The sequence below is a fragment of the Microtus oregoni genome, unplaced genomic scaffold (assembly GCF_018167655.1).
Source record: "Microtus oregoni isolate MIOR12 unplaced genomic scaffold, Mior012 000058F_ref0000040, whole genome shotgun sequence".
NCBI classification, from domain to species: Eukaryota; Metazoa; Chordata; class Mammalia; order Rodentia; family Cricetidae; genus Microtus; species Microtus oregoni.
The window spans coordinates 9568266-9594249 of NW_024543834.1; the positions used below are offsets into that span (position 1 = coordinate 9568266).

Below are 25984 nucleotides of genomic sequence, written 5' to 3' on the forward strand. Positions count from 1 at the left end.
GGGTTGACAGCGATGCTACCTCACGGTCCTCTGGTAAGTGTGCACCGACTGTGCAATCAGGGTTTACAGGTACAGTTAATCTTTACCTGAGGCTGCCAGATCTCAGATACAGTGCCTCCCCCCGGTGTGGGGGGCTGGCTTTACGCCATGGCTAGCAACTAAATGTTTGCTTTTATTAAAAAGTATATATCCTTCCAAGGAATGTACAAGAAATACGAATTCTTTTAGCGAACTCATAAAATCCCAGGGGGATAACTCTGGGCTACACCCTTGGATACCACGGCAAATGAGTTTTCCTTTGCCCTCTTAGGTATTCAAGATCTGCGAAGCGCTGCACCAGCCTGTATGCGCATGCCCACGCTTTGGACGCACCCCAGCATGCTTTCACGGGGCGTGGGCATCACTGTTTGGGGCAAAGCAGCACTAGTGTGGCCTGTGAAAGTGTCCCAGGTGACCTTTCATTCACCCTGCCCTAACGTTCGGTCCTCCGCACAGGACAGAGCAGGCTGCACTGGCACCCCAAGTGTCCCCAAGATGCTGCCTCTCCGTCAGGCCCCGGCATCACTCACTCCCTTTCTGTCTGCTCGGCTCTGAATGCGTGGGTGCACTGAACTCAGGTAATCTGAGGTCAGGCAGATTACTAGGAGCTGCAAACGGCCTCCGAGAGGGGATCCACTCCCACAACACGGCAGACCCAGAATTGGCTCGTGTTCCATCTAGGTCCCTAGGTTCGACCTAGGAGTTGGTCTAAGGAGCAGTCAGATGGAAAACAGCACGGTTGTGGAACGTCCCTTAAGGAAAGATTTGTGACTTACACTATCTTTTTTTAATGTGCATTGATGGTTTGCCTGTGTGTATGTCTGTGTGAGGGTGCTGGGAATTGAACCCGGGTTCTCTAGAAGAGCAATCAGTGCTCTTAACCTCTGAGCCATCTCTTTAGCCCCCTTACATCATCCTTATAAATTTGGTCCCTCGCTGTCACGGAGCTGTACACTCATTTTTCTTTCGTTTCAGATGCCTGGAGTTGTGGAACCAACCTGCAGCAAGCTGCGCCCTCCTGGTTCCCCTAACCTTATCCTTCGATCCCATCTTTCCTGCTCACCAGGTCTGGACCAAAGGGTAAATAAATGTGGGAACACAGCACTCCTTTTTTGAAGTTCTCTGTTCACCCAGCCTCACTTTTCCGCCCTGATGCCAGACTCAACTGCTGCTGGCTTGCTGGCGTCTCCATGATTTCTTCGTCGGCTCTTCTCCCTGCTATCCACTCCTAGTTCTTGACAAGACTTCCAAGCTGATGTCTCAGGCCCGGCCCACTTCTATGCTGGGCTTCCTGAGTCGACCCAATGGGTGGATAGCGCACTGACCAGTCTCGAACCTGCTCTCTGTCAGTGTTGCTGACCTTGGCGAATGGAAGCTGCACACTGGAAGGACCTCACACTCTCCTCGCCCCAGCTACTGCTTCTGCAGCTTCCAGCCTGGTGGCTTTCTGTGTTGTCCCCAGGGCCAGGCTCCTGGTCTCCTGATCCCAGTGCCTTGCTGTTACTAGACTCTCTGGTTAAAGGTCTCTGGTTAAAGTCTCTGCTTAAAATGACTTGTCTGCAAGACAAGTGCAGGTCCAGCTGTGTCCTGCATGTCCCCCACCCTTGTGTCCTCCCAAGACCATGATCAACCGCTCAGAGGCTCCAAATTCTCAGCCCCTTCCCAGCAACTTTGCCTTCTTTCTGGAACACCTTTCACTTCTCCTCTGCTGATCAGCACCCTCCCCCCACTTCTCTCTCAAGACAGAGATTTTCTGTGTAGCCCTGGCTGTCTTGGAACTCACTCTGTAGACCAGGGTGGCCTTGAACTCCCAGAGATCCACCTGCCTGTGCCTCCAAGTGCTGGAATTAAAGGCTTGTGCCACCACCCGCCCAGTAACACCATCAATTCTTTAAAACACAGCCCCGCCTTCACCTCTTCCAGGAAGTTTCCAGAATCTTCTCTTCTCTCCAAGGTGTATTAGGCTGCTCCCCTACACATTCTCAGTCTCCCCTGTGCGCCTATCATATCTATGTCCTTCACAAGTCTGCCTTCCTAGGGACTCGCAGTATGGGACTACTCTGATGTTCCAGTCATCCCACAGCCTAGCGCTCTAGACCCTAGGGAAGTGTCAGCATGCTGATGCTACTGGACCCTGAGGGGCAGACATCCTGCCTGGGCACCCTCAGAGGATCATGGCTACAGCCCTCTGCTCACCAAGAACTGGACAACATCTTCGGGCCGGTGCTTGGCAGACTTGAACACAGCCAAGCGGGTCACCACTAGGATCTGGTATTCCACGTGGCCGGACATCATCTTGCCCCGCACTTCCTGGTGCTGTGGCACGGTCAAGTCAAGGCCTGTGTGGACATTCTGCACTTGCCTGTAAAGCGAAGGAAGGCAGGTCAAGATCAGGTTCAAGTCAGCAGGCTTGGCCAGTGACGTGCAGGTTGGTCAGACACCCATACCAGGAACTGAACTCTGCATTCTGTCCCTATCCCCTGTGGTATTGACCCCAGTGGCTGAGCGAACTGGCCAATAGGAATCGCTATGTCTCAGGCTTGGTTTCCTTGTCTTTGCACCTAGGGCTGAGCTGGATTAGAAAAGCCCACTTGTGCTTCCTCTGCCCCATGTCCAGGCAACTCTGCCTGATCGGCACAATTACACTCCCCTGTGCCTCCCTGAAACTCCTGACCATTAAGTTCAGGTCAGAGCAGGAAGCCTGGGAACAGGACCGCATCCCAGACATAGACTTCCCAAGGTCCCTGGACGGCATAAGCATCATCTCGAACTTGCAAGAATGACAGACTTGGGTTACTGAATCATAAGCCTGAGGTTTATTTGTTTTTATTTTTCGCGACAGGGTTTCTCTGTGTAGCTTTGGTGCCTGTCCTGGAACTAGGTCTTGTAGACCAGGTTGGCCTCATGGAGATCTGCCTGCCTCTGCCTCCAGAGTGCTGGGATTAAAGGCGTGAGCCGCCACCACCACCAGTAAGCCTGAGGTTGGTGAGGGCAGATCTTAGATAGCTTAAAGTTTTGCATGCTATCTTACTTCATTTGCATCTATTCAGCTCTGCCTTCAGACACAAAGCAGTCACAGACAACACCTGCACGGTCTGGGTGTGTTCTTGTACAACTGGAATGGTTAGTTCCCGCCGCCGAGGCAGTTACGTCACCTGTCGCCAGGTGCCTTTTTGTCAGCTATGTGACGTGTGCATCCTTTAAAAGTGCCCGCCAGGGGCTGGAGAGATGGCTCAGAGGTTTGACTGCTCTTCCAAAGGTCCTGAGTTCAATTCCCAGCAACCACATGGTGGCTAACAACCATCTATAATGAGATCTGGTGCCCTCTTCTGGTATGCAAGCAGGCATGGAAGGAATGTTGTATACATAATAAATAAATAAATATTAAAAAAAAAAATAAAAGTGCCCGCCAGGCACAGATCGCTGACTGCTTCTCTCACCTCTCTAGTCTGCTTTCTTTGGCTGTATGCCGGCCCCCCTCATGTTTTCACTTCAAGACAGCCGTTCATTCTTTCCCTACCCCTTGCTCCCAATAAGCCCCTTGCACTAACTTGCTTAGTGGCATACCTTATCAGGGTTCCCACTTCGCCTCTCTCTCACTCCCCTGAGACAGGAGCTCTCTGTGTAACAGCCCTAGCTGCCCTAGAACTAACTCTGTACCAGGCTGACCGTAAATTCAGAGATCTGCCTCCAGAGTGCTGGGGAAAAGGTGTGTGTCACCACCGCCAGGCACGCCCTTCTTTTTTAAAATTCCTTCAGAAATCGCAAAAGCAAGTAGTTGGCAGCATGGTTCAGGAGCACTAAACCAAACCGCTCAACTGCCGTGTGACTACAGGTCCCTAGAGTCCCACTGCCCACGGCTTACCATGATTTGGCTCACACCGCCCTCCACAGGCCTCAACCCGACTCAGGGCCTTCCATGACGCCCCAGTCCAATGGTACCCCAATTCCTACCTGCGACCCGGACTCTTTCTTCCAGGCCATCCTGCCTCTTATCTAACACCTCCGTTTGACTGTCAATCATGGTCTGAACAAATGCCCATTCCCCTGTCCCACCTGCTCCCCGTCCCAGGAAGCAGGAAGCTCAGGATGGTAGCCCTACCACCGATCTCCATGTCCTCCGCCTCCCTCACAACCTCACCGGATTCAGAAGGCACAGAGAACCTAAATAGCCCTCAGCCCCTCTTCCCCTCAGTGGGGTTGCTCCACCCCAGCACCACCTGGATTCCAGGCAGTGCCCGCAGAACATGGGTGCAGCAGACAAAGGGTCTCTGTACCCTGAGTCATGGGGCCTCTCTGTCTGTGCTTTCCCATCACACTGAGAACGAAACCTCATTACCTTTCTCTATTGCGGGCTCTCCAGGGCTACCTCCTACCCTCAATGCTCTCTCTCCTTCAGGACACTGGCCTCCGGACTGTGGCTCTTGCAGTCTTCTCAGCTGAGCACAGGTTAAGATTTCCTTTCTATAGTTCTCTCCCTCAGGGGGCTTCTCAAGTGTCTGCTCACCTGCCGTCTCTCAGAAAGATGTCCCTCGACCACACTGTATGAAACTCGAGTGGATCCCCAGATCTCCCGTCTTTTCACCTTCTTCCTTAGCATTTACTGTCCTTGACATAGCTTGGATTTTCCTATGGCCCACTTTTTCCCACCAAAGCCTCACTAGCATATCCTAAAACCTGGACCAGCCGGGTGGTAGTGGCACACACCTTTAATCCCAGCACTCGGGAGGCAGAGGCAGGCAGATCTCTGTAAGTTCGAGGCCAGCCTGGTCTACAAGAGCTAGTTCCAGGACAGAGAAACCCTGTCTCGGAAAAAAAGAAAAAACCTGGATCAGTATCAGGCACAGAAGAGGCCTCTGGGAAAACACCTGCTGATTGGATGCATGCATGAAGCCCGGGAGATGTCCAGCAGAAGAAGGCTGGAAACGTCAGTTGATCCTGGGTCCAAGGCCACCTCAGCACTTGCAAAGGTGTCAGCATTACTTGAAGGCAAGCTCCCAGGGTCTACTGTGACTATCAGAATGGCCTCTGCCCTTACCACCAGCAGCACTCTCTGTAACACCAGTCACTGAGGGAAGCCACCACTACACTTCCTAGGCACCAGCGCCAAGTTCACGGCCATGGGTCTGCCTGGCGTGGCCCACAGGGACATGTACTGCTCCCATGCTTACACTTGTCTATACAGAACCTCCATCTACAGAAAGGGAAACTGAGGCTCAGTGAAAGGACAGAACTCACAGGACGACAGGGATACCTGATCTAGTGCAGATATGGCCGAAGCCTCATTAACCAAACCAAAAAGCTTCCAACAACAGGGGTTATGTGCAGAATTAGACATTTCGAGGCAGGGAGCTGGGAGTATAGCTGAACCTGTGAGTGTTATGTCCATTTACACAGTAAGTTTATGTAGGGAGAGCAAAGGCAGAGTATACGAATATCCTTGAAGTTCGCCGTTTTAAAGTTACTTAAAAACCGAGGTACTCTCCTTCCAGCTGGGTCCCTTAGGTGTGGCTCTGGGTGCTGAGCACAGCCTTTGGCCCTAATGCGGAAACTCATGACCTCTCTCCAGCGCCAACGGTCAGGGTCTCAGCTTTACGTGGTGGCGCCCAACAGCAGCAGTGTTCCCAGGGCAACTGGAACTTACTGGCCCCTTCCTCCCGCAGCACCAGCCACCCTGGTGCGGGTATCTCCCGCACGACCAGCTTGTTTGATTCACCTCGTCCCTGGTGCTTAGCGTCGGGCTGGTACACACAGAACTAGCACTGAAAGGTTTGAGGGATCGGGAGAAATGACCCCCAAGTACGCAAGGTCAGGGAATGGCCCCCGATCCCAGCCAGTGCCAGTCCCAGGCCCTTCTAGAGTCTTGGATGAGTGCTTGGCCTCAGCTTCCTTGTCTGTAAAATCAGGGATACTAGATGGCGCTCCACCACACCCGCAGGGTAGTGGGGTGCACCGGAATAAACCGCCAGGTTGCTAGGGTGCCAGGGACGCAAGGGTCGGGGGTCTGGCTCACCTGGAGGTGACAAGCACTGCCGGGGACTGCATGTTGGCTGCGGGCGGGTGGACGATCACGGGACCGGGCGTCACCGGCGTCGCTGCGTTCCGGCCCCGCCCAACTCGGGCTCCGCGCCGCCTCCCCTGCTCTGTCCCGCCCCCTGCTGGCGAGTCTTGCACCTCGCAGCCTCCGTGGCCTACGGGGTAGTGGGGTGCTTTGCTTTTCAGCCCTCCGCAGATGCCCCATAGTCACCTCATAAACTTGGCGCCTGATGCCATTTAATCCCAGTACATACTTAGGCCTCTAAGGCGATAGGACTGCAGCCGCTAGTCCTCAAACTGCTCTCTTACAGCTCGCTGCAAAAGACTGCAAAAGCGCTCTCTCCTTTCCTGGGGTCGGTTTCACTTATGCAACCAATCACCCTCTCCCTTTTCCCCTCTCCCCTTCCCGTTTATCTCTCCTTCCCCCTCCCCCCGCCATGGATTCCTGGGTGGAATCACCAAGCTTGCATAGAAAATGTTTTCACTCACTGAGCCATCGCACAGGCGGGAACAGAGGTTTTAATGCACCCTCCCCTCCTGTCCCATCCTAAACCCTCCTCTCCTTTCCCCACCCTTCCCTCGCATCCCCCTTCTTCTTCCTGCCCATTGCAGAAAGAAGTGGAATCGGAAAGGGCTTTGCAAAGGAGCAGGTCCTAGAGGACCGAGAACTGCTGAGCCAGAGTGGGGGCGATATTGTGTGGGAGCTCCAGAGACTAGGGGATCAGCGGGACCTGAGCAGAGAAGGCAAGCAGGAGTCCTGGCAGGAAGTACTCAGTGTTTGAGCTTAGGACGCTGCACTGACCTGGAGACCAACTTCGGTCATCAGAGAACTGCGCACAAAGGGACGTCCTTGTGCGTTAGTGTGAAGATTGCAGACCTGCAGAACACTCCAGAGTGGGGGAACCACGAAGGCTGCTGAGCTACAGAATAGGGCACAGGTGTGAGAACCCCAGGAGATGGGGGTGAACAGAGGAGTCAAGGTGCTGCAGTGGGCTGAGATGAGGTTCTGTCTTTAGAGCTCTTGCCTGCCATACACGAGGGCATGAGCTTCATGCCCAGTACCATGTAAACCCATGGTGGTAAGTCCAGCACTCAGGAGGTGAAGGAAGGAGAACTAGAAGTTCAAGGTCATCCTCTACTGCACAGTGAGTTTGAGGCCAAGTCAGCCTGGGGTACTTGAGACCTAGGAGAGAGAGAGAGAGAGAGAGAGAGAGAGAGAGAGAGAGAGAGACTATAAAAAGATGCTGCTATAGTGCTATAGTTTAGCTTGTGGCTTGGACACTTGGAAGAACCCTGAGGTGGTATAATGATGAGTCTGTTTTGGACAAGAGAGACTGCAGGACCTGGGATGTGGAGATCATTGAATGTAAATGGTCAGGACCTAAGGACTTAAGACTCAGATGTGGGTGGAAAGGAGACAAATAAAGCGAAGGATCTGGGTGGCACCCTTTCCCACGAGAGCCCCGAATTGCTGCCTTGAGAGAACCCTAGTGGGGACTCCCCACGAGACCTCAGGCTGCTAGCATACCCGCCACCAATACTGTGTGAGCCAGTGAGCTGGGCTTTCCCATGCACTACAGGAATATCAGCCTGCCTGGTGTCTGCCAGGGGTACCACAGGATTCCTGTGAAAGTGACCCACTTCCTTGATAGCAATTCCATTTCGCCTTCCATGGGTCCCCCAGGTTCCAGTGCATAACTGTGTACAATGCCTGGAATGTGGGATCTAAATTTGATACTGTGTGCTTCCTGCTCAGCTCCACAGTGCAGGCAGTAGTAACAAGGACCATGTTGCACAAGACTCCTCCCTCCTGTCTGGGTGGACCACTCCATGTGCCCATCCCCTGGAGGGGAGTTAGGCTTCCAGTGCTGTGGAGTCTTAGTTCAGCAGGGGGATGAACTCTGACCTGCCATGTCCAAGCATCCCCTTTGTTTCTAGTGGAATGGGTTGTCTTAGGACCTGCTCATTTTGTCTGCTCTTTCACTGATGCTCATAGCAACTGAGAGAGATGGAATGTATGGCAGCTGCTGTGGATCAAAAGCTGCCACCTACAGCCTTCCTTCTGCTTTGACTGCTTTGAGGGCCAGAAAAGGAAAACCTTTCACATTCCCTTGTGGCTCAAATGGGGCATGGGGCTTACTTCTGGAATATATAGGGGAGTCTCTGCTGCTCTCCCAGAGGACTTGAGTTCTATTCCAACCACCCACATTAGGTTGTTCACTTCTGTCTGCAACTCTAACTCCAGAGGATCTGATGCCCTCTTCTGGTCTCTGCACACACACACACACACACACACACACACACACACACACACACACAATTTTATTATTTTTCCCCCAAGACAGGGTTTCCCTGTGTAGTCCTGGCTATCCTGGAACTTACTTTGTAGACCAGACTAGCCTCAGACTCACAGAGATCTGCCTGCCTCTGCCTCCCAAGTGCTGGGATTAAAGGTGTGCACTGCCACTACCTGGTTTTACCAGTTTTATGGAGGCAGCTCCCCAGTTGAGGTCCCTCTTCCCAGGTGACTACAGCTTGTGTCAAGTTGACCAACACTGACCAGTGCTGCTCCCTTCATCTTTGTGTGTCAAGAACAGAAACCCTGGGTTCTATGACCAAGGTCGGAGGGATGGACATTCCAAATTATTACACAATAAGCTTTGATTCCAAAAGTCCTTGTTGATTTTTAATTTTGGATGTTGTTGTAGTTACTGTTCTGTTGCTGTGAAGAGACACCATGACAAAGCTAACTCATAGAAGAAAGCATTTAATTGGGAGCTTGCTTCCAGTTTCAGAGGGTTAGTGCATCATGGTGGGAAGCAGACAGGCATGGCGCTGGAGCAGTGGCTGAGAGCTTTCCTTCCTGATCTGCAGACAGCAGGCAGAGGGAGAGAGAGACTGGGCCTGGCATGGAAGCCCACCCCCCGTGACACACCTTCTTCAGCAAGATCACACCCTATCCCCTTTCAAAGAGGCCGAGGATATTAAACTTGGCCTGTTTGGAGAGATAGTGTCTTATTATGCAGCCCAGGCTGGCTCAAAAGTCAAAATCACTTTGCCTCCTGAATGCTAGGATTATGGATAGAGGTCATCTCTATCAGGGTCACAGAGGAAGTCCACAGTAATGGTGGTTTGAAGGCCAGGTCCTCCCCCACACCTCAGTGTGTTTCTCTTGGCCTCACTGAGTGTGGTCATCTCTTCTCCCAGGACACCTCCCAAAAGGGTAGTTCAGAGGCCAGGCTTAATCAGCCAGGCGCTGTTACATACTCTTGCCAGCAGATGGCACTATCCACCAGTCCTCTGCGGTTTGTACCGCCAAGGAGGCACTGAAAAGCACTTCTAGGAAGGGCTCTGGGAAAGAAGCTACCTTCTCCTATTACCTCTCCTCCCCTCCTCCACAGGGTGCTCTGGGCCACAGAGTGGCCACACCCAGAGGTCCTAGGCTTGGGATTGGAGGACCCCAGTGTGAATGCCAGAGCTGTTGCTTGGGGCAACCTGGGGAGCCTGGCCGCCTAGTTACAGGTTAAGCATAGGAAATTCCTGCAATTTGAGGAAGACTAGCCGTGGGCATACAGGAGTACTGCTGCCAGAAGCTGCTGAAATCCTTACTTCTGCTGCCCCAGGTCTTTCTTAGGAGAGACTTCCTAGGGGCTGGTAGAGGAGCCAGAGTTATCAGAAGAGAAGGAAGAGGCAACTCTGCAGGGGTGGGGTGGTGGTGGTTGTTGTCACCTCTCTCTCTCCATCCCTCCTCAGGGAGACCTAAGCCAGGACCCACTCTCCCTTTACCCTCTCTCTGCTCTGGATTGGAGGTCAGAGGTCATGGTGCGTCCACACAGAGGACACACTCCTGGTCCTGCTGTCGTGGTTCCTCCATCCTTCACTATCCCTAGGATGACATGTGATTGTTAAACAGTCTCACAATAGTTGGCAAAAGGCAAAGCCAGGAAGGGCGAGGGACTTGCAGCCAGAGGTTCAAGGGCTTGAGTTCAGGTCTCGGGTTAGTGGGTGAAGCCAGATCTGGAACCTGGACGATGGCAGCCCAGGGATCTCAGTGTTTTCCACATGGAATTGACATGCAAAACACACAGTCCTGACTTGTACGTCAACAACAGAAAGAAGGGCAGCCAGGACCCAGTGTTCCTCCGTGCAAAGAGACCCCTGACTGGGAAGAGAATTACAGTAGGAAGCCTCTGTCCTACCAGAGCCACTTCCTCAGGGACCCCAAAGAAGGAAACCTTTAACTACTATGGCTTTTTCATCTGGTCCCCAACCTGGGCACCGAAGGCAGGTTGTCATCCCAGCTGTCCGCCATTGCCATCTGGGCTACAGTAGGAAGGCTGGGAGGAGGCAGGCAGCACAAACCTTGGTCCAGGAGCACAAATGCCTGCTACAGACTGAGCTTTGGCCTTACATCTCTCATGGAATCCTTCAAGTATTAACCCTGCAAGTATTGACCCTGGCCAGGGCGTTCCTTCCAGCTCTCAAACATCCCAAGGGCCCAGATTGAGCTCTGCCCCTCTGGTCCAGAAGAAGGAAAGAACTGCTTGGGAAGAATAAGGGGCCGTGTGTGTGTGTGTGTGTGTGTGTGTTGCATGCGTCCCCCATGCCCAAGCAGCTTTTAGATGGCCCTCGACCTGCACAGGGCCAGTTTGGTATCCAATGCAATTTTAAAGTAAAGGGGAGTGGGTGTGGTTCAGGCCCTCAAAGCCTTCTGACAGTTGATTGTCTATTTTCTGGACTCACACACTCTCTCTCTCTCTCTCTGGGATTTGTCTGAATTGAATTAACACAGACTGGCGACCTCCCTCCTCAGTGCAGCCTGCTCTTTAGAAACAGAGCTAGCCAAATCAGAGCCTGCATGTCGGCATGCTCTGCATGCTCACGCGCCCCCTATTGATACGGAGGAGCTGGAAGCCTTTTCACCCATGCTGGATGGGTGCTATAACCCTAGTGGCTCCAGAGCGCTCCCTCCAGGCTTGTAACTACCTACAAACATACCAGTAGCCTGTTGCCTTTTGCTCTCCCCATCTTGAAGAGATGTGATCGCTCGCCCCCCAGACAGTAGAGTCCAGTCTTGCCTTGGTTTGGGTCTGACTGTAGTAATAGGAGTGGCAGGGCTGCGTTCCCAGCACCCCGGCCGCCTGCTCCGCTAGCTTATGCCCCGAAATAATTACACGGAAACTGTATTCTTTTAATCACTGCTTGGTCCATTTCTATCTAGCCTCTTCTAGGCTAACTCTCGCACCTGGACTAGCCCATTTCTAATATTCTATGTAGCACAGCTAGGTGCGCTTACCGGGAAGATTCTAGCCTAGGTCCATCCTGGGTCAGAGCTTCATCGCATGCATCTTCCCGGGAGCGGGGAGCATGGCGTCTCTCTAAGGCGTCTGCTCCTGAGAGGAGGGCTGTGGAGTCTGAGCTCACTTCCTCTTCCTCCCAGCGTTCTGTTCTGTTTACTCCTCCCACCTATCTTCTAACCAATGAGGGCCAAGCAGTTTCTTTTTATTTAACCAATGACCTTCCTCCATCATCTGACCACCCTAGTATAGGAAAAATAGCAGGAAAGAGGCGTCATTCAGGGCAGAAGAGAGGGGAGGAAGCTGGGCGGGTACGCCCCATGCCCCACCATCCAGTAAAGAAGAGTACTCTGGTCTTGGGGTGAGGAGAGGGTGACACAGTGTCTGAGGGTAGGGAGGCCTACACCGCTTTTGGTGCTAGCCTCCAGCTGGTGGCCCTCACTTTGCCACACCAACTCCAGTGTCGTCTGTGTGACATGACATATGTCATTATGCCAGACGGGAGCTACGTGTCCCATGGGACTAGGCTTCCTGGAGGTCAATGGCAGACAGCCTGGTATTAGCCACTGCTGAGGCATAGAAGGGGTTCTTGAGTAGCTGGCTATATGGAATATGAGCTTTGCACAAATTCTTTCATAATAATGATAATATATATATATATATATATATATATATATATATATGACAAGGATTATCTCTTCAGGAACAGCTCTGGGATAAGGAAGCACAGTATGGAAATGTATAAGACTACAGCAGAACCTTTGTCATACACAGGGTGTATGATGAGCAAGGGAATAGATGGGTTAATGTTGATGGACAAAGACTGTTATATTATACTTTGAACTTTATGGATAGGCTTGCTAGATCCCAAACCCTATAGTGTCTGCTGCATAAGAAGCTACTAAATAGTATATTTCAGTAGGTGCAGAGAGTTGATTAGGCATATTTGGTCACTAGATGAAATAAAGGGTTAGGAAGAGGAAGGGCCATGATAGCTATAATGAGACAGAAACTTTCTATTCATAAGATGAAACCACTCGCCTGAGGTTTACATTCCCAAGGACAAGTTTTCCTCTTCTAAGGATGCTTTATGTCTAACACCTGTTCCTGATAATGTACTTTTCTTAAATATTGCTGATGTTGATGTGGGAGTGTCATATATCAATCTGTTGATTTCATTGGTTAAGTAATAAACAAACTTCTTGGGCTCATAGCTTAGAACATAGGTGGGTGGAGTAAACAGAACAGAATGCTGGGAGGAAGAGGAAGTGACGTAAGACGCCTCAGGCAGAGACGCCATGCCCCGTTCCCGGGCAGACACACGCGATGAAGCTCCGACCCAGGGTGGACGTAGGCTAGAATCTTCCCGGTAAGACCGGTGCTCACAGATTATTAGAGATGGGTTGATCGGGATATCAGAATTAGCCAGTAAGGGCTAGAGCTAAAGGGCCAATCAGTGTTTAAATGAATACAGTTTGTGTGTTGTTATTTCGGGCATAAGCTAGCCAGGCGGCCGGGGTGCTGGGGTCGCAGCCCCACCGCTCCTATTACTACATGATGTGACTAAAAGAAGCTTTCATACTGTGCCAACTAATGATACATGACCTTCTGATTTGTTCTTTGTTTGAATACTATATAATGAAAACATGAATTCAGTAAAATCGCAGCAGATTCCAATCACTCTCTTGTGTGTTGTGTCTGTCTGTCATTCGCCGAACTTGTGCCTTCCTGTTACCAAGACCCTGCTTCTCCCACGGTCTGAGTGGCTCCCCTGAGCGGGTCTGTAGCATCACTTGGCAGGGACTGAAACAGGATGCAGCAGCGACGAGAGGCGGCTCCTGCCCTGCATTGCGGGCTACAGGCCTAAATTGGGGGGCTCAGAACTGCGGGTCGAGCGTTTAGCAGGGGGCACTGCTCCGGGCGCTGGGCCAGGGTGGGATGGGAGAAGGCTGGCAGCGGTTTGCTGTGCACACTTCCACCGTTATTAAACATCATGTTCAAAAGGGGACTTCCCGGAGCCACGGAGCCTGTGTCGCGCTGCGGACCACCCCTCGGAGCCCATGGACCTGAACATCGCCGCTGCGCTGTGTCTCTGGCTGCTGAGCGCCTGCCATTCTGGTGGCGCGGTGGCGGGCAGACCCTTGTTCCGGCTCGGAGTCCTTCAATTCTCCAGGCCGCCGCAGTTCCTGGGCCCCACTACTGTGCGCCGCTCTGCGGGCTCTGGCTTCAGGAACCGCTCGGTGGGTGGTGCCACACCACTTCAAGATGTCCAGCTTTATTGGAGTCTGGCTGGAAGGGGCTCCGGTCATGGCAGCCACGGGGCACCGTCGCGCGGACACAATCACCGACTTTATAGACGCAAGGTACTTTAGGTATCTTCTGCGACAGTACATCGTTTCTGCTCCTGCCCATCAGACAAGTTCGGGGGAGCAAGCTTCAGCTCCATTGGATTCAGAGCCATGGCCTCAGGAATCCCATCTTCAAGTGTGAGAAACTTCGAAGTCAGCGCTTCCGAAATCTCTAAGACTGGACTGTGGCTCCAGGCAAGGCTTGGCTTCTGAGGGCTGAGGGAATGAAGGTCTGTCTCTCTGTCGTCAAACTGTCAAGTCTCCCTCAAGCTGGGGAGTTCAAGTTCAAGATCCGCTTCTTTGGGGAAGGGTCTGGGGCCTGGAGCCCTCGGAGAAGCAAGAAGGACAAAAGTGGGGACTCTGAAGAACAGGGATTAACTGTGACAGTAGGTAGGTTCCTGTCTCCAGGGGAGGATACACAAATTGAAGGAGCTAAGGGGAAATCAGAGTAGAGAAACAGGCATTGGATGGAAGTAAATTCGCCTCCCTCCATACGAGGAAAGCGAACTTCCAGCAGGCCATGTTGGGTGGATAGTGGCTTGTGTGTGGGAGGTGAGTATGGGTGCCAGCCATCTGTTGGCAGCCAGGCCCCAGCGGCCAGAGTCCAGAGCTCGGTTGTGTGGGGAGGACATGGATGCCTGAAGTTCAAATGTTCTATTTTACCCTGTGCTGGACCCTCCAAGGTAGTATGTGGGCAGGACTTGTGAGGTAGTTGCTGTGTATCATTGGGCTTTTTATTAATCTCCATTGAAGTCATTAAAGCAGACAGATAGGGAAAATTTAACTAATTTCAGGCGGAAATGCAAGCAATTTTGGCCTTAATTCTACCCAGCCAAAGATCTAGCTTGGAAATCAGGAGGGAAAGGAAGACAAATAGGCCAGGAAAGTAAAGTCCGGCAGCCACCGAGAGTCTGCAGGCCATTGCCACCAGCGTGGGAAAACAGGCAGAGGCCACCGTGCAGTAATCACCCATCTCAGAAACACACACACAGTAGCTGTGCACAGACAGCTTGCTTTCTGGTCCATAGAAATCCTGGGCTCAAATGGCCCTTAGGACCAGCGCGCATCTTCAGAAGGTCTGTCACTGTATTCGGCACTGATTCACCGATTCACGGGAAGAGCCAGTCCTGGCACACAAAATCAGGGAAAACTCCAGAATTACATAAGGTGCTCCCAAGATGCAGGTGAGAGCGTGGGAAGGGACTTAAGATCGTAGAATCATTAGATTTCTTAGGGCTGGCTTAGTGTACTGTGTTATAGAACCAACTAGGTCCTCTGGTGGAGCTCTGCTTGACCAGCAAGACCCAGAGGTGGGACACCTTTCCTCCCTCCCTCCCTGGAGAAGCAGGGTGAGGTGGAGGCTGCAGAGAAAGTTCTTTACTGGGGCGGGGGGGGGGGGGGGGATCGTGGCTGCGGACACAGCCCAGCACCTCTGTCTAGCTTGGTACCACCAGCTTCCCTTTAGAACAGAGTTGCTTGAGCAATACACCCAGACTGTATACTTAAGGCATGAAGACCTGGTGTCCATGGCTGGTGAACAAATCCTGAAGGTGGGGGGAGTTTCTGCCTGGTCTCTCTGATGGGGCAAAATGAAACCATATGACCCTCTAAAAAGGTAACGCCTTGTCTGCTCTTTGGTGGAATTTAAACTTTATTTTTTTCCTTCCTTCCTTCCTACCTTCCTACCTTCTTCCCTCCCTCCCTCCCTCCCTCCCTCCCTTCCTTCCTCCCTCCCTCCTGAGCCCATCCGAAAGAAAAAGGGCCATGTCCAGAAATAAATCACATTAGAGCTAATGACTAAGCAGTGCTCACTGTGGCAGCCTTCACCACCACTAATCTTTCCGTGAAGGTTCATTGCATCCCATTGCCTTTCCCCTTCCCTTTGGTGGCTGTGTGAGCACCAGGAGAAGCCAAAAATGAGGTCGAAGAGGGTGACCAACAATGAAAGCTCAGGGCAGACTTGGGAGAACCTAACACTAATCTGGGTCCTCATTTCCTTTCTGCTGAAGGGACAGGGTGACCTGGGGGGAGGGGATCTGTATTCTGGTGCTGCTGTGTTTTGTTTCTGGACTATTCTCAGGGTCCAATTGGCATGGGAAACCGTGGTCAGTGAGGATATCTAGTAGGCTGGAAGAAGAGAAGAAACTAAAGGGGGAAATGAATTTAGGGTATGGGAGGCTCACAGCTCTCTAGGGTCACTCAGCCCAGCAGCAAGGGGCAACTGTCATACACAACAAGTCCCTAGGAAAGCTCACACCTTCTTGTGCCCACTTGGCCAGAAGTCTGACTTACCATTTAGGCAAAAGCAAGGTGCTGGTGCAGGCAGCAGAACTAAAGAGGCCTTAGGGTTCGGTTTTGGGTAGCGGTGGTGCGCTCCTGGCCCTACGGTTCAGCGATTAGGTGTGCGTCTGTGGTTGCTGTGGACGGCTGAAGATCTTAAACTTCAGGTGTAGGAAACAAGCAATGATCCCTTTGCCCGGGATCAGATTGACAACATTTCTTCTGGAGCCCAGATGTAGCCACTGCTGCCCGCTCTTATGGGCCTTCTTGAGATATTATGTGTCAAGGGCAGAAAAGTCAAACTAAGCTGCCCCGCTGCAGATACCCGACCATACTCTGCTCCACTCTTTCTGTTTCTGTTCTTCCAAGCAGAGGAATAGAACCGGCGGCTGAGCCCGGCCAGAGCTTTCTACTCGATGTATCCAGCCTCCCCCCAGCGAGGTAGTGAATGCTGAGCCTGGCGTGCAGCACTGGAGGTCTCCAGAGACAGACCCGGACAGTGCGACTCCTCTCCGCTGCAGCATCTATACGTGTGTCCCGACGCAGCCCGCACATCTCGCCTGCCATACTCGCGGACTGCCGAGCCCCTAGAAGTCGCATGCTGGACGTGACAGACGCTGTGCACAGCCACCGTCGCGAGCCCTGCGCCTCCTGCAAGTTCGTGCTTCCGGCTGGTCAGGGGTGGCAGCGGCAATGACTCTGGTGCAGAGGAGCGAGGAGTGCGAGCTGCTGGTGAGCTCCTCAGTACACAGAGGAAAAAAGAGTCTGTTCCGGGAAATCCACGACCAGGCCCGCGCGCTCCAGGCTACCGCAGAACAGCCACCGGATCTGGGACCAGGAGCTGGGGAAGCAACAACTCCCGGTGGACCCAGGCGCTGACGGGTATCCTGGGAGCTCAGAGCTGCAGTGGAGGGGATAGGGTGGGAGTCGCTGCAGCACTAAGCCTTAAAGAGCTGGGTTGGGGAGTCTGGATCATTGCACCATTAGGCGTGATCTTCAAGCAGTACAGGGACAAGGTGGTAGAGGCCTGCCGCTGTAGGTAGCATGCCTTCTGGGGAGGGCCTTGCCACTCAGGACCCCAGATGAAGAGCAGCCCCGACCAGGCCAGAGGAATGGTGCATATGGGCTACTCCAGAACAGAAAAGAGCACACAGTTCACACTCACATTTCTGCACTACACACACACACACACACACACACACACACACACACACACACTTGCCAGGGACGGCAGGTGAGAAACGTCTTGTGCAAATGCGACGACTGATGTCACAGCCATGCTTGTATGCTAACATCCATACAAACCGCTGTCTCTTTAAGAAGGTGTCTGTGTTTATGCTGCAGTAATTGACACTAAATCCAAGTTGAAATGTTATGGTTAGCGTTGGATTCTTCTTTTAGTTGGAGGAGGTGTGGCACCATGGGATGGTTGAATTCCTACCCCTGGACCCTGAGTCCCACTGCAGGGCTGTGGTACCCAGATTCTCTGGAGATGTGCACTGGGAATCTACAAAAAGTAAGGAACCACTGGGGGAAGAAAGCACCCATCCCCTATACAAGCCTGATGAGGTGCTGTCTCGGTTTTGAAAAGGAAACTTTATCCAAAGAAGGGGTTGTGCTGTAAATGTTAATCCCGACTTAAAAGAAAAATCAATTCCAATTAGGAATGGGTCTGCGAAGTAGAAAGAATATTTTTCTCTTGGTGGTGTGAGTAACAGGGTAGGATCTGCAGGGTTTAGAAGCATCTAGAGGGTGGTGCAGGAGGAAGTTAGCAAAGGCTGCACTTGGGTAGCAGAGGCAGCCTAGGGTGCCAAGAGGATGCCCTAAGAGGCAGGAAGGAGGCTGTCAGGGCTTGAGTGTCCTGAGGCTGCTCTGAGGGGATTGAAGCCCATTGGCCAGGAAGGCAAAGCCCCCTCCAAGAGGCGATGGGTGCTTATGCTTTGCTGTGGAATCTGTGCTGGCCCAAGTGTGCCTTCCACTGTGTGTGTTGCTGTTATATTTTGGCAGTGTGACAGCGACGGGAAGTGAAGCCACACACAAATGCTTTTCTCAGACCCAAACACACAGCCTGGACCTGAAACGCAGGAGGTACTTACTCCTAGACCGGTAGTTGTGGCCCTTGGTGTGGGACGAGCAGGGTGCAAGCCTGTCTCTCATCTCCAGAATCCCTGCTCTACAGAGGTGTTTGGTTTGATTTCTTGCTGCCTGTCCATCCTTTGGGACCTCTTGTCAATGACTGGGAAAGAGAAATCATCTGGGCTGCACCTGCTGGGGTCCTTCCAGGACAGCGTTGACTTCCTGCTGCGTTTTCTCGTTAGGGAGAGTGAAGCACAATTACTGCTGCTACCACTAATGATAACTCGGGGACCCATACTGGGGTTCAACCTGAAGATCTGAAAAGCAACACAGCCAGCCACTGGTTCTTGCCTCGACCTCAGTCCAAAATGGGGACCCAGCCTCCAGGAATCTTAGAATGAGACTGAGATTGAGAGCCATCTCCTTCAGTTTTATAATCCTCTCTAGGGAGGGTATTAAAGGAACCGGTATTGCCCAGTTTCTCTGGCAACTAGTGTGGCTACTGGGATTAAAGGTGTGTGTCACCTGCCTAGTTTTTAAGAAAGTATTTATTATGTATACAATATTCCTTCTGCATGTATACCTCTATGTCAGAATAGGGCACCAGACCTCATTACAGATGGTTGTGAGCCATCACGTGGTTGCTGGGAATTAAACTCAGGACCTCTGGAAGAGCAGCCAGTGCTCTTAACCTCGGAGCCATCTCGCCAGCCCCACCTGCCTGGTTTTTAGTGGTTGATCAGTGAGGCTGTTTTACCCTAAGATCTTCAGGCAAGCTTTATTTATTAAAATAATATTGAAATATCACTCCAGGAGAGGCATTAATTTTGCCCTCGTTCTGGATGCCAAGGTCCAGGATGGTTTATAGGTATTTTCCTTCTTAGTGGTTATGATACACTCCCTACAGACAAGAAAGACGAAGATTTAAACCCAACTAATTTGTTTAAGAACCCCATCTGAGTCATTTTCATTTTGTAAAATTTTCCAACAAGAAAATAATCCTTGTGTAATTTATTTTTAAGACAAAGACTTCTCTTCTTTTAGAATGTGAACTTGTATGACTGTGAATAGCTGTAACCAGAAAATGCAACAATTTCAGATCTTTCTTTCTTCCTTCCTTTCTTCCTTCCTTCCTTTCTTTCTTTCTTTCTTTCTTTAAATCACCAAGTGGCTACTCTTGATAGGATTTCATCTTCCTATGGTGACTGGGCAGAGGAGGACCTATCCCACTGCAGAAAGCATGGGTTCTGCTCTGGAGGCTGCATGTCTTAGCCTCTGAAGACTAAAGGCATAAAGACCATTGAGTGGCTTCTCCTATGAGGCCAATGACACATTTCAGAGCAAATATGCCAGGCCATTCTGGCTTGGTCCTCCAGACAGCTCTTCCTTAACTGTTTCAGCTCCTCTTCTGACAGAATGTAGTGTGCTCTTGGCTTCTCCACTCACTTCTTCCTACAGAGATGCAGTTGTGACATGACCTGGCCCTCACAAAGAACTATGACCAATATGACCTTCAGAGATATGAAGTCCCATCAGAGTGACTCACCTTTGTGTCAGGGACGGCAGCAACTGCCCAGTTTGGATGCAACGTTCCTGTAGTACATGAGTGAAAGTCTCTGTGGTCATGTTTATCTCCTACAAAAGGTCCATCTCATTACTAGTCTCTATCCATTTGGAGTCTCTACCCTTCTCTAGGCAAAGAATATTATCTGTTTTTTTCTTACTTTGGTGTTGGGGAACAAATGTAGGATCTTATGTGTGCCAGGCCAGCTCCACCACACCATGGATGTAACTCATACCCACTAAACTGTACACTTCAAATGACAATAGAAATTTCATGTATTTTACTACATTCTTTTTTAAATTCTGGAACCACAACAAAAAAACCTTGCAAAGTTCACAGCACTAGTGAAAGAGGGTGTAGACTTCAGGTCCAGGCATTTCATCTCACTGAGTTTTCTTGACAAGCCCGTTCTTCTGCCGTCAGAGGACACCAGCATCAGTTCTGATGATCTTCCAACAGGTCTGAAATATCGGCCCCTGAGATTGTGGTCCCCTGGCCCACACACCTCTTTCTCATGGATAGAGTAAGGACACAGCACCTCTCTTCCACCATAAAGGAGATGGTCAGCCCCCAAATGAAACACATGCCAGTGATTCTCAGCCTGCCTTGATCCTTGAGATTATAGGAACATTATGAGGACAGAACCCTCTAGCCGGTCAGTGAACAAACAAAAACATGCATTTTGTAGAGATGGCACTGTTCCTGTATTCAGAGCAACAGAACAAAATGTATTTATGGGTAGGAGATCCTCTCAAAAGTAAATGGAAATTGCATGAGCCCAAGGAGAGGAGCCACCCACGCTGCACTGCACAGCACACATGGCGGATGTGCACAGGGTAAAGGAGACTTGCCTGCCTACCCCCTCTTTTCTCCCCTCCATTCTCAAAGGACACTCGTCCAACCCAGACTTTCACTCCAATAGTAGCACGAAATGACTTCCTATTTGGTTCGTGACATCAGCGTTTGATGGTTTCCACAACTGTTGCTAGGCCAGAGGTGGTGTGTGACCTGGGCTTGATTAATTAGACTGGGGGAAAGGATTTTTATGTAACCCATGTTTGAAGGTCAGGTCTTTCAATAGATAGATAGATAGATAGATAGATAGATAGATGGATGGATAGATAGATTGAGCAATGAGTCAGTCTAAAGATGAAGCAATGGCCAAAACCATCATCCTACAGACCCTAAGATGGTTCCCCTCCAGTGGCACACTTCTGTACCTCTACCCATAAAATGGGAACCACCATCCCGTCACTGCACTGATTTTTGTCACACATTTGCCCTATGCTCCATATTATACCACCTGTCCCGGTTCTTGGTACAGTGAAAGATGTTAAGAGGGTATGTTAAGATCATAATAAAAGCAGCATAACACACAAACATACACACACACACACACACACACACACACACACACAGAGAGAGAGAGAGAGAGAGAGAGAGAGAGAGAGAGAGAGAGAGAGAGAGATTTTTTCATCAGGCTCCAAACCAGCAGTTGATCCTGGTATTCTGTTGGAGCTGTCAGTGGGCCACAGGCTAAGAACTAAGCAGCCTCCCAGAAAAAGAGTTCAGGCTTTGGCATAGAGGGAAGAAGGGTTGCTGATATTGAACACAGCCTCTACAGAACAACAGAGAAGTCAGGGAATGATGGAGGAAGGTCATTGGCTAATAAAGGCACTGCCCTGGCCCATTTTATTGGTTAGAGGATAGGTGGGAGGAGAAAACAGGACAGAACACTGGGAGGAAGAGGAAGTGAGGTCAGAGTCTCGACAGCTTTCCTCTCAGGAGCAGACGCCTGAGAGAGACGCCATGCCCCGCTCCCGGCATGAAGCTCCGACCCAGGATGGACTAGGCTAGAATCTTCCCAGTAAGACCGGTTCTCACAGATTATTAGAGATGGGTTGATCGGGATGTGAGAATTAGCCAGTAAGGGCTAGGGCTAAAGGGCCAAGCAGTGATTAAAAGAATACAGTGTCTGTGTAATTATTTTGGGCATAAGCTAGCCGGGCAGGCGGCCGGGGGTGCTGAGAATGCAGCCCTGCCGCCCTTATTACTTCATATGGCGCCCAACATTCTTTTACATTTAAAGGGGGATATGATATAGGTATGAATAATTTGCATTAGTATAGATTTTGCTTTATTGACAGAGATTTAAGGTCAATTTTGTTATATGTATAAGTGTTTCTGATTTTGATTAAGGTATTGTGATTGTGTAGTTCATTTAAATATGTACTGTATAATTAAGAAATATAGGTTGTTAATAGATGATCATTGATAATAGTAAAGCTTGTAGTCATGTTAGTTAGATTTTCTAGATATATAGAGATATATTTTAGATAGACATTCTTCATGTCTTTCAAAGATTACAGAATAGGACATTTAATGTTTTAATAACTGAGGACTTTTCATGACAATGAGACACGTCTGCTCCTGGCAGCACCAATCTACTTCAAGAGGAAGATGGGCATCGAAGAGGCACCTTATGGAGTTTGATAGCCATTTGGGCAAGAAACTGCTCTTGCCTGGACTATTGCATAAACTGGACACAGAGAACCCACAGAGAGAGGACTACTGAACTTGCCTAAGGTGAGATGATCTTTCGGGGTTCCTGATTCATTTTGAAAGAGTCTGCGAGACATTCTGCAGGACACAACAGATAGTGACTGAACTGACTTTGAATTTTCCTGCTTTATGGAAATGTCTGCTGGATACCATGGGCCTGAAGGCTGAAGATGGATGCCCCAATGGTACAAAAGAACTTTGGGTGACTGTCCAGGCAGCGAGATGTCTTTGTCATTTCTAGAACTAAGTTTCTTAGTTCTTGTTTACTTAGGTAATATATCTTTCTGGAGTCTTTGATGGAGTTAAGAATAGTTAGTTATAGTTATAGTTTTCCTTAGTTATGATAAAGATTATTGTAACTTTTACTTGATAACTGTTTTGTTATATGTAATTTTGCTATGTTAAAGCCTTTTTTTTTGTTTAAACAGAAAAAGGGGAAATGATGGAGGAAGGTCATTGGCTAATAAAGGCACTGCCCTGGCCCATTTTATTGGTTAGAGGATAGGTGGGAGGAGAAAACAGGACAGAACACTGGGAGGAAGAGGAAGTGAGGTCAGAGTCTCGACAGCTTTCCTCTCAGGAGCAGACGCCTGAGAGAGACGCCATGCCCCGCTCCCGGCATGAAGCTCCGACCCAGGATGGACTAGGCTAGAATCTTCCCAGTAAGACCGGTTCTCACAGATTATTAGAGATGGGTTGATCGGGATGTGAGAATTAGCCAGTAAGGGCTAGAGCTAAAGGGCCAAGCAGTGATTAAAAGAATACAGTGTCTGTGTAATTATTTTGGGCATAAGCTAGCCGGGCAGGCGGCCGGGGGTGCTGAGAATGCAGCCCTGCCGCCCTTATTACTTCAAGGGAATGCCGTACAAGTCTCTTACAGATTGGAAAGTACACTTACACTCACATTCACCCAGTCACTCATTTGGCACCAGCACAGACTGCCACATGCCAGGCCGCAACTTGAGTGAACACATATAATGTTGTCTATGTCTTCATTGGTTCAGCACCTTGAAAAAGAGGCAGAAACAGTCCTAGGCCTGATGACCTGTCACAAAGTTTAAGTTCATCCAGCAAGAGCAACCATGCGTATTGCCAGTGTCCCAGAACCCTGGGTCACTGGTTTTGTAAGGTGCCATGTCTTGTAAATGGACTTAACCTTGAAAAGGAGCCAGGTTCCACCGTGATGCCCTCTTTTCTTGTCTCTGGCAATCGTGGGCCTGGCTCACATTCTCAGGGATGTGACTGCTTGACTTATCCTTTTTATTTCCCACAGTGGACATGGGAAAAGGGCAGTAGGCCCCCTGTCACCACTGATATTATTCACTGCCCTCTGGATTTTCCCCTGTCTACTTCAGGGAGATGTAGGGTTCAGATATGTACTAAGAGCATGTGATGGGTGAAATGCATGTGTGTGGTATGTGAAAGTTCAAGGGCAACTCTCCAAAGCCTGATGCCCTAAGGACACCATGGGTGAGAAGCTGGCTGATACTATGTGTGTTTTCCTCCACTTGTTTATTTTCACACCTGTTCTGTCTCAGTTCCCAGGTGGCTCCTAACATGAGAACAGATGCTCACTCCTAGCCTAGAGCCACTCCTACACCAGCTGATGATGGCCTAAATTGACAATTTATCTGCTACTTAACTGGGGCAGAGGCAGGCATGGGGAGGCAGGAGTTGAGGACTGGTCCACCATGCACAAGATTCATCTAAGTGACCATTTCCAAGAGAATTCTGTGATTGAAGAAATGGTCAGAATCACATGCAAACTTCTACCTTCTTCTCTCCCTCCCTCCCTCCTTCCCTCCTTCCCTCCTTCCTTCCCTTTCTTCCTTGCAGGTTTGCTGTTGTTGCTGCTGTTGTTGGTCATCAGCGTGGCAAACAGCAATTGCCACCCTTAGGAAACAACCAATGCTATCTCTTAGAGTCTACAGGAAGCTGCTCTACAGACTGCTGGTCAAGAGTCAGACTGGCAAGGGGAGTTCTGTGAGACAGTTCCCAGCCTTGCTCACTCAGCCTCTTTCTACAGCCTGGGCCTTCTTTGTACCTGACTGCTGTTCTCAGCCTTCACATGCCAGAGGAGACAGGACTAGATGCAGGAGGGCTGGGACTGGGGCCTGAGCCATTCCCTTGCTGAAAGAATGCAAATGTGCTCAACAAATACTGGGTACACAGGAAAGAGTGTGTGGGGATGAAATCTGATGGCATGTTCTTTAAAATACTCTAGAAATGCATCTGTGTTTCAGCAAATCATGTGACTCAGTTGTGGCTCAGAGAGAAACATGCTGTTGAGAGTTAAGTGTTCTTACCAAAAATACATATGTGTATCTAATAAGAAAATAATAAGACACATTCAAATTGGAAAACATTCTGCAAAATACCTGATCAGACTCTTCAAAAATGTCACCACACACTATAAGTCCAACACCAGGGGATTTAGGGGTTGCTTAGACTATAGGAGACCTGAGAGAAATGTGGTAACTTAACCCTGTGAGATTCAAGAAATTCCAGATTTGTTACTATCATCCACAGCACACAAGAGGGAAAAAGGTGCTGAATGTGTCCTTTCTTCCCTGGGACGGAGTGGTATTCGACAAATTCCAGACAGTTTTCCAAATTCCAGACGGTTTTCCAAATGGTAACCTCAGCCAAGACCCATGGCTCTCAGCTTGAGAGTACCTTTGTCTGAGGTTGTCTTGTATCCGCCACCATTTGATGACATCTGAACAGTGAGTAGAGTCTAAACATCTGATCAGAGTCACACACTTGTGAATAAGAAAGATGCCCACATCCCTGCCTGCCCTCTGTCAATCTATAGATACATGTGAGTCCCGGGATTCATGGATATTCCCAGAACTTTGATACAATCAAGTTCAACAAGCCCAGAAAACACACAAGGAATTCTGATGGCTCTCCAGCTAATGCTTATTTCCCGTTACATGGCTGCTTCTGGCTCAGTCTGAATCCAGCATGAGATGACAACTGGGGAGGGGATACCAAGACTGTGTGGTTTCTCTAACTATCTTTTTACCAAAAAGATTTTCTGCAATAACCGTAAGAATGCTCCCAGGTCTTGTGCCCCAGAATTCAAGGAAGAGAGCCTGGAGTTGCATTTCTAGATTGTTAAGTTAAGGCAACTGAGCTGATTGTAGTGTATTAAAAAACAAAAAGTTGAACACAAAAGCGGCTTTCTTGCATTTCAAGGTCCTTGTAAGACAAAATGAAGGAGTAGGGGAGCATGTTTCACAGTCCGTCCAAGGCAGGATCCAAGTGGTAGAGAAAGCACACTCTGACGGTTAGAGATCAGAACTATAAAGTGAGAACAATGACCTGCTTGCTGATGTCAACTACGTGGCGTTCTGATGAGGACTAAACAGTTCAAGCCTGGATGACGACAAATGTCCAAGAACCCGCATCACTGTGATCTGGAACAATTGCTACATATTTTCCTTCTATTGAGTATTATTATTGGAAGCCCTGTAAGAAATTCTAATCTTCAGAGGGTTTGGCTTGATCCGCAGAACAAAGCAACAAGAGTATCGTTTATCCTCAGAGCTGTGGACGGAGGAGTTGAGAGTATCTGGACAGCGAAGGAGTGTTTTTCTTGTTTGTCCATATTTCAACTCAAAGGAACTTTGTATTTATTGGCACAAGGCAAAAAGCAATATGGTGCTTTGGGAAAGGAAATAAAACACAAAAAGATTTACACACACACACACACACACACACACACAAGAGTAAGGAAAGGAAAAACGGAACCTACCCAAACATTTTCGGCTGAGATA

General features: G+C 49.9%; 1 protein-coding gene across 1 annotated transcript in view; it reads right to left on the reverse strand.

Moving 5' to 3' along the window:
- Window positions 1-6172, reverse strand: part of Hs1bp3 (HCLS1 binding protein 3) — a 32237-nt gene extending 26065 nt beyond the window's left edge. Inside the window, exons 1-2 of the mRNA XM_041639456.1 lie at window positions 6053-6172; window positions 2236-2401 (exon numbers count right to left, since the gene is read on the reverse strand). Coding sequence (XP_041495390.1) covers window positions 2236-2401; window positions 6053-6084 — 198 coding nt within the window. The 5' untranslated portion in view covers window positions 6085-6172. The remainder of the gene's footprint in view (window positions 1-2235; window positions 2402-6052) is intronic.
- Window positions 6173-25984: the final 19812 nt, after the last annotated feature.